Source organism: Mus pahari, chromosome 23, assembly GCF_900095145.1.
Source record: "Mus pahari chromosome 23, PAHARI_EIJ_v1.1, whole genome shotgun sequence".
Classification (NCBI taxonomy): Eukaryota; Metazoa; Chordata; class Mammalia; order Rodentia; family Muridae; genus Mus; species Mus pahari.
In genome coordinates, this window is record NC_034612.1 from 32,170,406 (window position 1) to 32,185,777 (window position 15,372).

Sequence of the window (15,372 nt, forward strand, 5' to 3'; positions counted from 1 at the left end):
AGAGAGAGAGAGAGAGAGAGAGAGAGAGAGAGAGAGACTTGTTTTGTTTTGAGACAGTCATTGGTCTCATTGAATCAGCTGGACTGACTGAGACCCAAGAATCTGTATGTCTCCATCTGCTAAGCTCCAGAATTGCATGTGTGTGCCACAATGCCTGGCTTAAAAATATATTGTGTGTATGTGTATGTGAATGTGTATGTTTATGTGTATGTGTGTCTGTAGGGATAAATGAGTGCAGTACCCATAGCAGCCAGAAGAGGGAGACAGATTTCCTGGAGCTGGAGTTCCAGGGGTGTGAGCTGCCTGATGTGGATGTTGGGCACTCATCTCAGGTCTGCTGCAAGGCACTGCATGCTCTTAGCCTCTCAGTCATGCCTCTAGGATCATGTTTGATTCTGGAGATCAGTCTCAAGTCTCCATGCTTGTGTGGCAGGTGCTATACTGGTTGGGCCATCTGGTCAGCTCCCAGGGTACTTTGTGGAGAAGGAACAAGGCCTGCATGCTCTGATGTTAAGCAGAGACTCCGCCTTTTTTTGTGTAATGGTACAATGCCATTGGAGCGAATGTGGTATATGCTTGGGGAGGAAAAGGTCAGGTGGTCCCCTGGAGCCAGCAAGTGATATAAATGACTCTGGACCCCAATGAGGAGGACATCTGTGCCAGGACTTCATCAGTGCACACCATGGGATCCTGGCAGAGTCTTCCTCTGAGCCTCTCTTACTTGTCAGATGAGAGGACAAAGCACCGTGGATGCTCCTCTTTGTATCACCTGAATCTAAGCCACAGGACCAACCCTCCTGAGGCCAACTTGTTGACTGAATTTTGAAATAAAACCCTCCCAGATGTTGTGTGTGCTGAGAATAACAGGAGCCCACATCTCCATGACAGGAGAGGTGTGTGTCAGGAACCAGTACCTCCCAGGTACCTCCCAGCAGAGGGACCAGTACCTCCCAGCAGAGGCTCAGCCCATCATACCAGGCAAATGCATACAGGACACCAGGCAGCCTTGGTCCCTGTGGTGAACCCAGTCCATCTCAGGATCTCTCTCCACAGGTTGGTGCCATCGGGGATGAGGAGGAGTGGGTCACCCTCTATGAGGAGGAGAATGAGCCCGATGCCCAGATGTTGGAGATTCCAAACCTCACACCCTACACACACTACAGGTGAGAACCACAGGTGGGAAGCAAGTGCAGATGAGTGTGTTTGTAGTTTGAGAAACCAGATGGCATATGGAAATTAGGGTTCTCAAGTAGAGAGCTGGGAGACTGTTCGGCTGGTAAGTGCTTGATCTACAAGCGTGAGGGCCTGAGTTTGGAGGAACCTGCCTGGTGGCCATGGCACGTGACTATAATCCCAGAACTGGACTTGTTAGTCAGTCAGTCTAGTTAAAGTGTTTAGGTCCAGGTTTAGTGAGAGGACCCTGTCTCAAAACATAAGGTGGAGAGTGATGGAGAAAGATACCCTATGCCAATCTCTGGATTCCACATGTGCACCCATGTTGGTACATCAGAACACACAGACATGCACACACACACAACACACATGCACATGCACACACACACAGACACAACACACACATATACCACACACGCACACACAAAACACACATGCACACACAATCACACAACACAATACACACAGTACACTACACATACACACAGTCACAGGGGATTCTATATGTAGCAATAACAGTACTACACTAATGCCTTAAGCAGGATACGCAGTTTGAGTATTGTTCAATTCATGGTTAGCTTCTAGGCTGACCAAGTGTTTCCATCAAGGCATACCATTGCAGTGTGAAATAACCATGAACCGCAGGCCTCAGACTCAACAAAGCAGATGGCCCAGGCACTCCGTTCTGCTTCCCCCTTCCGTGACCCAGGAGTTATTCTTCTCACTAATCAAGTGCTTAACATGGCATTTAACCTTTCGCTCCTGGATCCCGCTGCTTACCCTGGCAGTAAGTCCCAGGCCTTTACCAAGGGGAGTGTGATCATGAGCTGTTAGCAATGCTATCAGTTCCCGTAACATCAGCTCGAGAGATGAAATTTCCAGTTAGCACCAGATGTTGAGTTTGATAATGTCATTGTTCTGCCAGGATGGATACATTCTGTGTAATCGGGGGAATGAGGGAGTGAGGACAAGCAATTCAAAGACTGAAAGGTGAAATTACATCTTCACGAAAAGCATTTATTCAGTACAATACCAAAGTTAGACATTTTTTTAAAGACTAACGAGAGAGTTGTTTTTCATCATGTTTATCGGAACACTTTTCCCAAGCTTATAGCAGATAAGTCAAGATACAATATAATCAATCCTCAAAAGGAAAACATGTAATTTCAGTGAGCCACTAGGACTCAGGAGTTGGCATGGGAAATCACATGCAGCTGTATAATTAACACAACGATCAGAAACCTCAGTAAGGAAGAAATGTCCCTGTCTTAAAGTCACATTAATTTAGGAGATCTCTGAAACAACCATGTGTCCTTGCTTAGGATTTTTGCTATATTTAAATTCTGTTCAAATAATTATTGAGGAAGAAGGCATGGCCAGGTATGGTGCAAGCCTGTTATACCAGCACTGAGGAGGCTAAGGCAGGAGGATTATAATTTCAAGGCCTTCCTGGGCTACTATTGAAGGACCTCAATTCCCTTTGCTTACCCTGAACTTGAGTCAGCCAACAGCACTTAAACTTAACTTCTACCCATCGTCTCCACCAAATTGGCTTCACCTGGAAACTAAATCAGCCTGAGTCACATGAGACCATTTTCTGAAGGCTTTTAAGGAAAGGCACATCTTGTTTTTCTGTTGCTGTCATAAAATACCCAGAGAATAGAAGCTTAAGGAAGGAAGGGTTTGTTCTGACTCTCAGTTCAAGGATGTGGGCTATGGTAGCAGGAAGCTAATTCAGCAGGAGAGGGAGGCAGCTGCTCACATAGCATCCACCAGCAGGGGACAGAGAGCTATGAATGCCTGCTGCTTGCTCTCCTTCTCCATGTACACAGTCCAGAATCCCAACTAGGGAATGGTGCCACCCACAGTGAACACGTCTCCCCACCTCAGTGTATCTATTCAAGATAATCCCTGCAGGCATGCCCAGAGGCCTGTCTTCCAGATGACTCTAGATTCTGTCAAATTGACAGTTAACATTACCCATCACAGAGGCCATATTCTTCACCATCACAATTAGGTGTCCTTGAGTGAAGGCCATTGTGGCATAGAAAGGCATGGTGTGCAAGGAGCACCCAAGCAGGCCCTTATCTTTTCTGTTGCCTTTTGCTTTGGAATAATAGCAGTTCATGCTTTTACCTCCAGGTTTCGAATGAGGCAAGTGAACATCGTGGGTCCCAGCCCCTTCAGCCAGTCATCCCGAGTCATCCAGACCCTGCAGGCCCCACCTGATGTGGCTCCAACCAGCCTCACTGTCCGAACAGCCAGTGAGACCAGCCTGCGGCTACGCTGGGTGGTAAGTTAGGGGCTATGGGGGGGGGGGAAGCCACTAGTCAGGGTTTGCTGGGGAATCAGAGCTTAGCTGTACCACATTCAGGCGGTTTTCCTCATCAAAGCTAATCCCATTATTAGACCACAAAGTATTACATTGCACAATTAGTGTAAAATCTAAGAGCAGCCCTGGATTTCTTATTAATTGGTAGCATTGCTTGTTCTCCTCTTGGAGCTCCAAGTGCTCTTTGTGGAGGGAGAACACAGAGAGTGCTAAGTGCAGGATCTGTAAGTCTTAAGCTTGGTCAACACAGAACCAATACTCAATATTTGTAAGAGAGCCAGTCCATTGTTTAATCAGAATGTTTCTCCCTCAAAGTTAAACCAAACTGCATTAAAGGAAATTATTTCTGGCAAAAGTCACTAAAAGAATTTTGTTGAATTGACAGAAGAAAAGTTTCAGGGAAGGTAGATCAGAAAGTTGTAGGGATGCGGCCAGGAAGATGTGTCTCAGTATGAAAAGCCCCTATTGCCCAAGCACAAAGATCTGAGTTCAGATTCCCCAGCACCCATGTATAAAGGCAGTGAGGAGTGAGAACAGAAGAATCCCTAGAGCTTGCTGACCAGCTAGTCCTATCACATCTGTACCACAATGGCCATCGTGGTATACAAAGACACATGAGGCTTTCATCTCTTCTGTTGCCTTTTGCTTTGGAGTTGGTAAGCTCCAGGCTTAGTGAGAGGCCCTGACTCAAAAAGTACAATGAAGAGTGGTAGAGAAAGACATCCAACATCAACCTCTGGTCTTCACAAGCACATGGATGTGAACATGCAGACATGTATGTAACCCAGAGTTGTGCACTTGCGCATACACTAGAAAGTTCTAAGAAAATTCACCTAAGAAACATGCTCTCCATGGAGTTAGACCCATAGGATGGGTTTATTCTTGAAGACCTTCAAAGCTGACAGTTATGATATCCACTCACACCAGCCTGTCCTTCATTGCCAGCCTCTGCCTGATTCCCAGTACAATGGGAACCCCGAGTCCGTGGGCTACAGGGTGAAGTACTGGCGTTCAGACCAACCAACCTCAGCTCTGGCCCAAGTCGTCAGTGACCGTCTGGAGAGGGAGCTGACCATCGAGGAACTGGAGGAGTGGACAGAGTACGAGTTGCGGATGCAGGCCTTCAATGCCATTGGGGCTGGACCCTGGAGTGAGCTGGTGCGGGGCCGCACGCGGGAGTCAGGTGAGAGGGAGGTAATTCAGGTATGGAGACAAGGTCCCTTCTGTGTCTCTGTAGAAATGGTGTTTGGTAGCCTTGGATTTCCATGTCCCTGGGTAACAGAGTCTCCCCATGTCTCTCACCTGTGTCTGAGCATCAAAGAGTTCCAGGCTTTGATGTTAAGCAAAGCTTTGTATCAGCTCTCTTAGTGTTTTTTGTTTTTGTTTTCCAGTTGCTGTGATAAAACACACTGGCAAAAGTAACTTAAGGGACAAAGGTTTACAGTTTGGTGGAGAAAGCATGGCAACAGAAGCATCAGACAGCTGGTTACATTGTATCCACAGCTGGTTACATTGTATCCACAGCCGGTCACATTGCATCCACAGCTGGTTACATTGTGTCCACAGCTGGTTACATTGTGTCTACAGTTGGCTACATTGTGTCCACAGCTGGCTACATTGTGTCCACAGTTGGGAAGAAGAGAGCAATGAATGCTGCTGCTCAGCTTGCTTTCTCCTTCATGCTCCATCCAGGACCCCAGGACAGATAATGATGCTACCTCCTAAGTGGTCCTTCCCCTCTTAGTTAACACATTCAAGATAACTCCTCATAGATATAGCCAGAGACTAACATACTCCAGATAATCCTTCATAGATGTGCCTAGGCACTTGACTCCTAGGTGCTTCCAGAGCCTGTCAAATCAATAACTAATATTAACCATCACCTACTCACAGCTGTTCCGTTGAATTTAAACAGGTACTAGTCTTAATTTTATGATTTTTAAAGTTAATGATAATGTTCATTATCATTGATAAAAAAAATCAAGAAGCAGAAATTTCCTATGAGATTTCTTTAATGTACCAGGCATCAGACCCTGCTCTTCATGAATGAATGTATACAGCATGTTCACGGGTCTGGCTGCAGTAAGAAGTGGGCCCCTGAATGGCTCAATACAGTGGCAGTTGGTGTCTCATTCATTTGGATCTGAGATGGAAATCCTGTTTGTTGGTGGCTACCTTCTGCTGGGTCTTTCAAGAATCCAGACTCTGGTATACCATGGAATTGATCACAGTGCTGGGATTTCAGGCACACACATGCCATGCTCAGTATACACACTCCCCTGGCTGAGCCACATCCCAGACCCAAGTAATGCTCTGATTACACAGTGTATGTATGGGGACCCAGCATTCCTGCAGAATCACCATTGTGGTACTAGTGTACCTCTATGGAGACCCTGATTTTTAAAGTGGGGATTCCAAGACCAGTCAGAGCTGTCTTCCAAATGTAGCTTTTATTATATCAGCAAGTAAAGATACAGACTCACTTGGCTGTGATCATGTGGAAGCCTTAAAACCCTTTCATCTTCCTCAGCCAAGTCTGTGTGACAAGGAAGGGACCTGGAGACACTTTTAAAGTATAGTTTTAAATCCATCAATAGACAGACCAGTAAAATGTTTCTTTGAAGAAACAAAACTTTGCATACAAAACTAGAAAGCCATGGATAAAAAGTTTTGTGTTGTTTTTGTTTTTTGAAGTTTTAAACTTATCAACAGGCACAAAAGAAAAACAGAAAAAAAAATCACTCATAGCAACAGGAGCTATGCTGGAGTAGCCACTGTGGGTCTTCCCTAGGTGTTTGCTTGTTCATGTGTGTGCATGTCCATGTGTACAGGTACAGTTACACATGTGTGCATGCATGTGATGGAGGCCAGAGGTCAACCTCCTTTGAGACAAGGTCTCTTGTTGACATGGAACCTGTCAATTAGGCTGGACTGACTGGCCATCAAGCACTAAGGATCCTTCTGCCTCAGCTTCCCCAGTACGGGATTACAATTGAGAGTCACCACACCTGGCTTTCACCCCTGTGCATAGTATGTTTTGCCTGCATGTATGTTTTGTATGCTGGTACATGCCGAGTCCAGAAGAGGGAACTGTAGTTATAAACTGCCTTGTCGGTGCTGAGAACTGAACCTGAATCCTCTGGAAGAGCAGCCAGTGCTCTTAACTGCTGAGCCATCTTTCTAGCTCCCCGCTTTAAAACAACAAACAAACAAACAAAACCCCACAAGTCCTGAGAATCAAACTCAGGCCCTCCTGAGTGTAAGGCAAGCATTTTACTGTCCAAGCCATCCCCTCAGCTGCTCTCAATACCCTAGCAGGGACAGAGGGGGCAGCCTGGAATCCAAGGATGCTAGGGGAGAACCCAACATCCTCTTTGGAGACAGTGTTCTTCTGGAGGGGACCAAGAGTGCCTGCCACCAAGATCCACCTGTGTCTGCCTTGGCAGCGTAGGAAACAGATGAGCCCAGCATGGCCCGTGCCTGTGTTGGGTTTGGGTTCTTATATGTGCTGTATGTGTGGTCTGGATGCTCCCAGAAGAGAAATTAATGTACAAGTCTGACTGCAGAACACCAAAGCACAAAGAACAACAACAAAAAGGTAGATCAATCAGGCCCCATCGAAATTAAAGTGTCAGCGCTTTAAATAGAAATATAGGAAATATATAGGAAATGGAAAGAACCTCAACTGGAGGACACTTCTCCAAGCACTATGTCTGACAAGGGGTTCAGCTATAAATATCCAACACCTCTTCGTTCACAATGAGAAGGCAAATGATCCTATTAAGAATGGAGCAAATGCCTGAACAGACAGTTCTCCAGAGACAGAGACAAATGGCTAATAGGCACATGGGGAGGGGCTCAGCATCATTAGCCAGGAAGGAGATGCAAATCCAAGTCATAAGGAGATGCCACTTTATACCCATAGGAAGGTCAAAATTGAAAACACGGCAGAGAGAATGTTTGCAAGGTGTGGAGGATTCAGAGCTTCAAACACCAGGCAGCAGTTGGCATTGTCCAAAATCTGAAACAGACTCACCACCCAACATGGCTAGCACATTCCTAGGCATACCCTTATCTTGTGGTGACAGAGTATATGATAGGAAGGAAGGTCTGGCTGCAGCTCTCAGTCCTGGCCACAGTTGCTGTGGCAGGGAGAGTAGGCGACAGGAATGTGATGCAGATGCAAAGAGGGTTCAGGGTACTAGCTCTCGGCTCACTTCCTCCTCTTAGGCAGTCTGAGAACTTAGCCCAGGGAACATGCTACCCACCTTCAGCCTGGGCCTCCTCACCTCTGCCAAGCTAATCTAGATAATCCCTCACGGCCATGGACAAAAGCTAATCAAGACATCCTTCACAAGAGTGCCCCAGAGTCTCCTGGGTGATTCTAAATCCTGTCGGGCTGACAGTCGACCAGGTAATCAAACAGTCTTCCCTGAGACTTAAAATTGATGTCACCAGGGCCAGCCAGATGGCTCATCAGGCAAAAGCACTTGGGCCCCAAGCCTAACAACCTGAGTTTAATCCCCAGGACTCATAGAATAGAGAGACCCAATTCCTGCAGGTGGCCCTCTGACCTCCACATGCTTGCTACAGCATGCGACATCCTACCCACATGCATGTACATAACCCCACCATATCCACGGACACACACATGCACAAATTAATGTAATAATCTCACAGTCCCAAGTGGAGGCTAGAAACAAAACCAAACATTTGAACCACATTTAAATGACATGTAATAATAGCTTGAAGCGTGGTCTAACGGTCTGTGACAATCTGTCACATACTGTAATGGTAAATGGGACTTGAAAAGAGGGGTCACATAGGGAGCAGTGGTGAACAGCACGGAAGACTCTCCTGCAGAGAAAAACAGGTGGAGAAGGAAGAAATAAGCAAGCTGGGTCATTTTGTTTCTGATAAAAGGGAAGTTTCTAAGAACGTATCAAGACTTAAGATAAATTGAAAAGGAAGTCAAATAAACCTTGGAACAGATAATGGGTACAATTCTTCTTCTTTACACCTTCAAAAAGGGAGGGGGTACGCTTTGTCCCTGGGGTATTTGAATCCACTGAATCTAGCAATATGTCATTTCCTGTTCTTAACAGCCTTGCCTAGCAGGCTCTCTCCTAGTGGGAAACCACGGGAGTCAAAGCCCAGCACTAAGTCACCTGGCTACCTTGGCTCTTTGGGGACACAGCTGGGCTTCCTGTGAGTGAATGCTTACATAACCACATCTCCAAAAATCAACAGTGGTTTGTGGGTCTATAGCGAGAAGTAGGCACTTAATGCTGCCAAGATCGACCCCCTCAGGGAACAGGTAGGGGTCCAAGAGGTGGACCAATTGGATTGCTATGACGATGGCCTCTCTCTCTCTCTCTCTCTCTCTCTCTCTCTCTCTCTCTCTCTCTCTCTCTCTCTCTCTCTCTCTCTCTCTCTCTCTCTCTCTCTCTCCAGACAGTGACAATTTTCAGAACACAGCACAAATTAATATCCATACAATACATTTGGGGTTGCAGTATTATTTAAATCAAGTCAGAAACTTGGTCTGATGAATAGCATGCTTCCATGCTTGTAACAATAGTATGTTCTTTGTTCTTAGTGATCCAAGGTACTGTTTTATTGCTTTTAAAAAATTAAAATAGGAACCTATGTAAGTAGTTTTCTAGTCAAGACTGTAATAGTATATGTAGGTCCCCTGAGAGCCCCTACAGGTAGACCACAGCGAGACATAGCTGCAAGGTGTATGATACAGACAAGCCCTTTGCCTCTGAGAACTCAGTCGAGTCATCAATGACTGTTGCACTAACATTTTTTTTTTTTAGGGAAACCTGAACAAATGGCTGCTTACCCCAGATAGTGCACCAACCACACACCAAAGTGATGATTACCCAAGTCCACCTTAGGGAACCAGTGAGCTTAATGGGCTTCCTTACAGCACCGGTAAAGGGTTACTAAGAGGATCATGGGTGACCCAAAGCAGCAGTGTTGCCACAAGTTCCCACCCCATCATGGACAATGACTTCAACAGAGTCCCTGTTTCAGTCAGCTTTCAACTTCCAATATAACCTTGCATCTCCCATGATACCTTGCAGTTGAGGAAAGGCAGGAGAGAATAATGGCTAGATCTTAGGTGGGGGTTCCTATGGCCCTCCCTTCTCCTCTTCCAACTTGAAAATATCAATAGCTCCATCAACCAATTGATCTAGCTCCCTGTAACAGTCTATATTGTCAATTTGACAGGATCTAGAATCACTTAGGAGGCAAGCCACTGGGCATACCTGTGAGGGATTATCTAGATTAAGTTAACTGAAGTGGGAGGACACACCCTAAGTGTGGGTGGCACCAATCCCTAGGCTGGGGTCCTAGACTGAATAAAAAGGAGAAAGTGAGCCGAGTACCAGCATCTATCTCTCTCAGCTTCCTGACTGTGGATGCCATTCCAGAGGCTGCCTTGTACCCCTACCACCATTGCCTGCCCCACTGCCATGGACTGTGTACCCTCAAACTGTGAGCCAAAACCAACTCTCCCTCCCTTAAGTTGCTTTTATCGGGATATTTTTATCACATCAATAGAAACCAACATGCTCCCTCATTGTTAGGATGGAATGATCATGTTATAAGGCAGTGGTCCTTGCCTGTGACATGTGTGCCCTCATACACATCTGTGTCATCTCACTAGAGGAGTAAGTAAAAGCATGACTTTCAACTGCCATGTCTAGGAAGAAGTTTCATCTTCTAGTCATGCTGACTGCCAATTATTGCCCTTTCAAACATCAGGAGGATCACTGAGCTCCATCCTCAGAGGTGTGTACATACAGTGTTCTTATTTGGGGCATCACAGACCCATCCTGGTCAGGGATCTAAGGCTGAGTGTTTAGGGGAGGGGAACTAGGATCAGGTATCAGGTATCTAGGAGGGAAGGGTGAAAGGCTGCGTCTGTGGTGCTGGACAGAAAGCTAGCCTTTCTCAGGGCGGATGCACAGTGACTTCTATCATGGCTTTTCCTCCAGAAAGATTCCTGTGGATGAAGAAAGGGTCAACTGTGGATGCCACCCAATACCCATACCCAGTGTCATCCAACAGCTTGCTCTGTTAGGCTATGACTTGCATGGCATCTCCCTTCCTCCCTTCCCACTTCTTTTACAATATACACCGCTGGCTATAAACTCTACCCATTCAAGCTCAACAATTGTCTAGGGCCTTCATGAGTAATGCTAATTTGTCTGAAAATTTTTATTGGGGAGACAGCTCGTTTAGTAAAGGGTTTGCTTTGGCAGCTTAAGGACCCAATTTCAAACTCCAGAACCGAGATAAAAATGCCAGACATGGCAGTGTGTGCCTGTAAATCCAGCGATAGGGAGATGGATATGAGAGGTTCCCTGGGCCTCGCTGGCCAGTCCACCATGTTAAACCATCAAGCGCCAGGTAAAAGTGAGAGAACCCGCCTCAGACAAAATGAGATGGACGGTATCCTGGGGAGTACTACCCAAAGTTGGTCTCCAGCTTATACAAACACACACATGTACAAATGGAAACACACTCGTGCACATGTGCACACATAAACAGACATGAAAATAGAAAAACTGTATAATCTTGTGGCAGTGCCTCTCAAATGGCAGCTTGAGTAATGAGAATGTTCTGTCATAGCTGTGGAAGCCTGAGCTCAAGGCCAGATGTCCAGGGACCTGCGCCCTACGGGAGGCTCTGTCCTGGCTCTTCCATAGCTGATCCACGGCCTCTGGTGCCTTCTTGGCTCATGCTTGCAGCTCTGTGATCTTCCTGTAGCACTGTCCTTTCATGCCTGTAGTGTCCACAAAGCTTTCTTGCCTACCCCACACAGCACTGCAGAGACATGTGGTCAAGCCCTGTCATACAGCAGAGATACTATGGCCTTGAAATGTGCCCTCCTTCAGCCTGGAAGTCCTGGGACAAGGTGTGTCCTTTAGGCCCAAGTCCAGGGGAGCCTTCTGCTCTGTTCAGCTACTCCCTAAAGAGTACATCTAATGACCAATTAAGTACTCTCCTGGATCCATCCTTTCCTGTGTGGACAGGCTTTGACATGTTAATGGGTCCATAAACAAAAAATTGGTAACTTATGAGTGTCCAACCTTTTGACATAGGGATATGCTATTGCCATCTACACGTGTTGGACTATATTCATAGCTGTCATGGGATACATGTGTCTCACGGGCCACAGATTAGACAGAATATAAAATACTTGTCTATAAAGTTTTGTTACTGTGTATATTACATTGTATTTGATTCTTGGCATATACATATCAAGACATCTGGTTCCAGCAAAGAAAACTAACTGAGACAAAACTGCCTAAATATAAGAGAATTAATTGTGTTACAAGCACACAGGTCAAAAACTGCAAGGACTGCCTCCTAGGCAATTCCATAACAAAACAGTCATTTAAATGAAATAGAATGAGAAAGGGGGAGGGTGTTTGAGGCCAGCCTGGGCTACATAGGGAGTTGCAGGCCAGATTGGTGTATAGCAAGTACCATCTCAAGATCAGATGTGTTAAATCTGGGATGATGGCTCCATCAGTAAAGTGCTTGCCTTGCAAGCATGAGGACCTGCGTCAGAACCCCAAACCTCATGTTAACAGCTAGATGTTGTAGTTCATGCTTATAATTCCAGAGCTGGGGAGGTGGAGACAGGTGGATCGCTGGGGCTCATTGGCTAACTGGCCAATTAACCTAGCCTAATGTGAGACCCAGGCCATTGACAGACCTTGTCTCAAAACCTAAAGTGTCTAAGGAATAGAGCTCAGGGTTGACCTCTGGTCTCTATATGCATGTATGTGTATGCACCGAAGTGTATACGCAGACACACACACAGAGAGAGAGAGAGAGAGAGAGAGAGAGAGAGAGAGAGAGAGGCAGAGACAGAGAGAGACAAAGAGAGACAGAGAAACAGAGAGAGANAGAGAGAGAGAGAGAGAGAGAGAGAGGCAGAGACAGAGAGAGACAAAGAGAGACAGAGAAACAGAGAGAGATGCATATCTGCAAACCCACAGACACACATACACATTTACACAAGAGACATACACATGGAGTGCATGCATACTTACACACACACACATACACACCACACACATACCACAATAAATAGAATGAAATAAAGTTTTCCTTAGCCTTACATTTCCAGGCCCAGAGCTGCGACCCAATAGTAGAGTTCTTGCCAAGCAAGTGTGAGCCCCCAGGATCTATCCCCAGTACTGAAAACAAAGAAGAGACAACCAAGTAGATCCAACTTAGTTCTCTATTTATCTGCAGAAAGGAGTGGATACACCTGCTTCCACTGATCATGCGAGATTAAACTCAATTAGGAAGCTAAGACATAAAGGGTACTAGGTCAGGCTCCCCGGCTCTCCCTTCATATGCAGCAACATAATCCCTGAGGTCTGTCCCTCTGTCCACCACCCCCACCCCACCACTGCCCACCCCCTCTGTCCAACCCTCATGGACCTCCATGTTTAGCTAGTGAGCTAGAATCCATCTGAAATTGAGGAATTCCAATTCAAGGTAAAAGCCTGCAGCTCTTTAAGTTATTATCCGAAACAGACGGAGAGCATTTTCTTGCTGGCCAGACTCAGGTAGAATTGAGTTCTAAATACCCAGGATTTATGGAATTTGTTGCTCATATTAAAGAGATTTACGTATGTGCTGTGCACCTGCAGGCTTATCTGATCCACTCTGAACACTCAGAATCACTGCTGTTTCAAGGACAAATTGAGTGGTGTGTGTGTGTGCGTTATGCATGTATGTGTTGTGCATGTGTGCAGGGGTACATGAGTATTGTGTGTGTATGCACATGCATGTGTATGATATGTACGTGTGTGTGTGCGTGTGTGTATATGTTCGCGCGCACGTGTGCGTATGAGTGTAAATGGCCCTCTGTTCATAGAAGGCAAGAGAAAGTTGTCACTAATACAGTGTCATTGTGTGGCGTGTTCTTTTGCAGTTCCTTCAGCAGCTCCTGAAAACGTGTCTGCAGAGGCTGTCAGTTCCACCCAGATCCTACTGACTTGGGCTTCGGTTCCTGAGCAGGACCAGAATGGGCTCATCCTAGGCTACAAGGTACACGTTTATGGTGACTTTGCTCACCTTTGGAGCTGGTAGTAAAGTGCCACAGATCTGTCACTTGAGGAAAGAAAGGTTCCTAACTTTATTAGCTGTCTTGTCTGGGAAAGATGGACTAGGAGAAGTGCTTTCTGGGCATCACTCAGGAGGCAAATCCAAGCAGGACCCTGACCAGCAAGCCAGGTCCTGGCTGAGGCATCCTGGACTCTTGGACCATGAATGGATGCAGCTTCTGCCTCCAGCGTTGTGAAATAGCATGACCATGGTGGTCACTTCTCAGAGTTGCTGTGAGAAATTGGGGGTTGTGTGAGAAATGACCCCTGCTTCTTCAGAGTGCTGATTTGTGGTGGGCCTAGGCAAGGCTGACTTCTGCTGGAGTCAGACCTTCCTAGCTTCTCTGGGTTCCACCTAGACTCTTTAAAACCTCCTATTTCTTTCTCCGCTGTCAAAGGTGACCAATAGAGTTCCCTTGCTCTGTCTATAGCTCTAGTCTCCCAAGCAACACAATAAGCTTCTTTCTCTGGACCTGGTTACTAATGCTATGCTGCTCTCATGGGATGATTGGCTGGACTGGAGCAGTAGAGCACTGGCCTAGAATCCCCCAGTGAGGGGCTGGGGTGTGGCTCAGTGGTAGAGCCCCTGCCTAGAATCCCCCAGGGAGGGGCTGGGGGCGTGGCTCAGTGGTAGAGCCCCTGCCTAGAATCCCCCAGTGAGGGGCTGGGGTGTGGCTCAGTGGTAGAGCCCCTGCCTAGAATCCCCCAGTGAGGGGCTGGGGCGTGGCTCCGTGGCAGAGTCCCTGCCTAGAATCCCCCAGTGAGGGGCTGGGGTGTGGCTCAGTGGTAGAGCCCCTGCCTAGAATCCCCCAGTGAGGGGCTGGGGATGGGGTTTAGTGACCAATTGCTTGTTCAGTATCCATGAGCCCCTGGATTCAGTCCCTAGTACAGTACTAAGAAAGCCCCTTCTACATATCATCAGTGGATTTTAAGCATTCTCTTTCTTGTCTTTCAGTAACTTTTTTTCCCCCTGCTTTGGGGACTAGGAGGGGGCAACTATTTACTTTCAGACAGGATCTCACACTGTAACTCACTATGTAACACCAGCTGACCTTGAATTTATAGCAGTTTTCCAGCCTGGTCTTTCAAAGTACTGGGATGATAAGCTTGCCCACTATACCCGGCTGCCTTTCTGTCATTACATCCCAATTGCTTTTCTTCTAACCTGTGCTCATATGCATTCCGTCTCTGCAAGTATTCTAATGGCTCCCTTCTGGATCTGTGGTGGGTGTATACCACAAAGACACGACCCTGGCAGTCTCCTGCTACATGGCAGTCCCGTTAACAGGCTTAGTGGACAAAGCTCCATGCCACTCTCGTGGTTCCCATAGTGAAGTGGCTCCTGGGCTGTTTTCAATTGTCTCCCCAGTGACCCGCTCTTTTGTGGCTCTTGGATCACTTACCTTGGAGAGAGTTCATAGGGGATGGACTTAGAAAGAAGACCAAGGAGAGAAGTAGGAGGCGGGCCTGGAGGAGCCATCTTAGACTATCCCTGTTAGGGGTGAGCCTTGGGTACATGTGGGAAAGAGCAGGCCTGCTTGGGCAGGAACCCCAAGTTTTTTGAATCAAGGGACTTCTTGGAGCCACAAGCTCCATTTATAGGAAGCAAGAGGTCTGTGCCCAGTATCAATCCCGTGCTTCAGTGGGAGCATTTGGCATGGCTATAGTTGAGAGCTTCAGATCTTGCCAAATTGTGCTCAGGCAGCCAAATCACCAAGCGAC

General features: G+C 46.7%; 1 protein-coding gene across 1 annotated transcript in view; it reads left to right on the forward strand.

The window, feature by feature from the left end:
- Positions 1 to 15,372, forward strand: part of Sdk1 (sidekick cell adhesion molecule 1) — a 953,795-nt gene that overhangs the window by 821,885 nt on the left and 116,538 nt on the right. The window contains exons 23-26 of the mRNA XM_021222746.2: positions 1,054 to 1,163; positions 3,316 to 3,466; positions 4,451 to 4,688; positions 13,479 to 13,594. Of these exons, the coding sequence (XP_021078405.1) occupies positions 1,054 to 1,163; positions 3,316 to 3,466; positions 4,451 to 4,688; positions 13,479 to 13,594 (615 nt within the window). The remainder of the gene's footprint in view (positions 1 to 1,053; positions 1,164 to 3,315; positions 3,467 to 4,450; positions 4,689 to 13,478; positions 13,595 to 15,372) is intronic.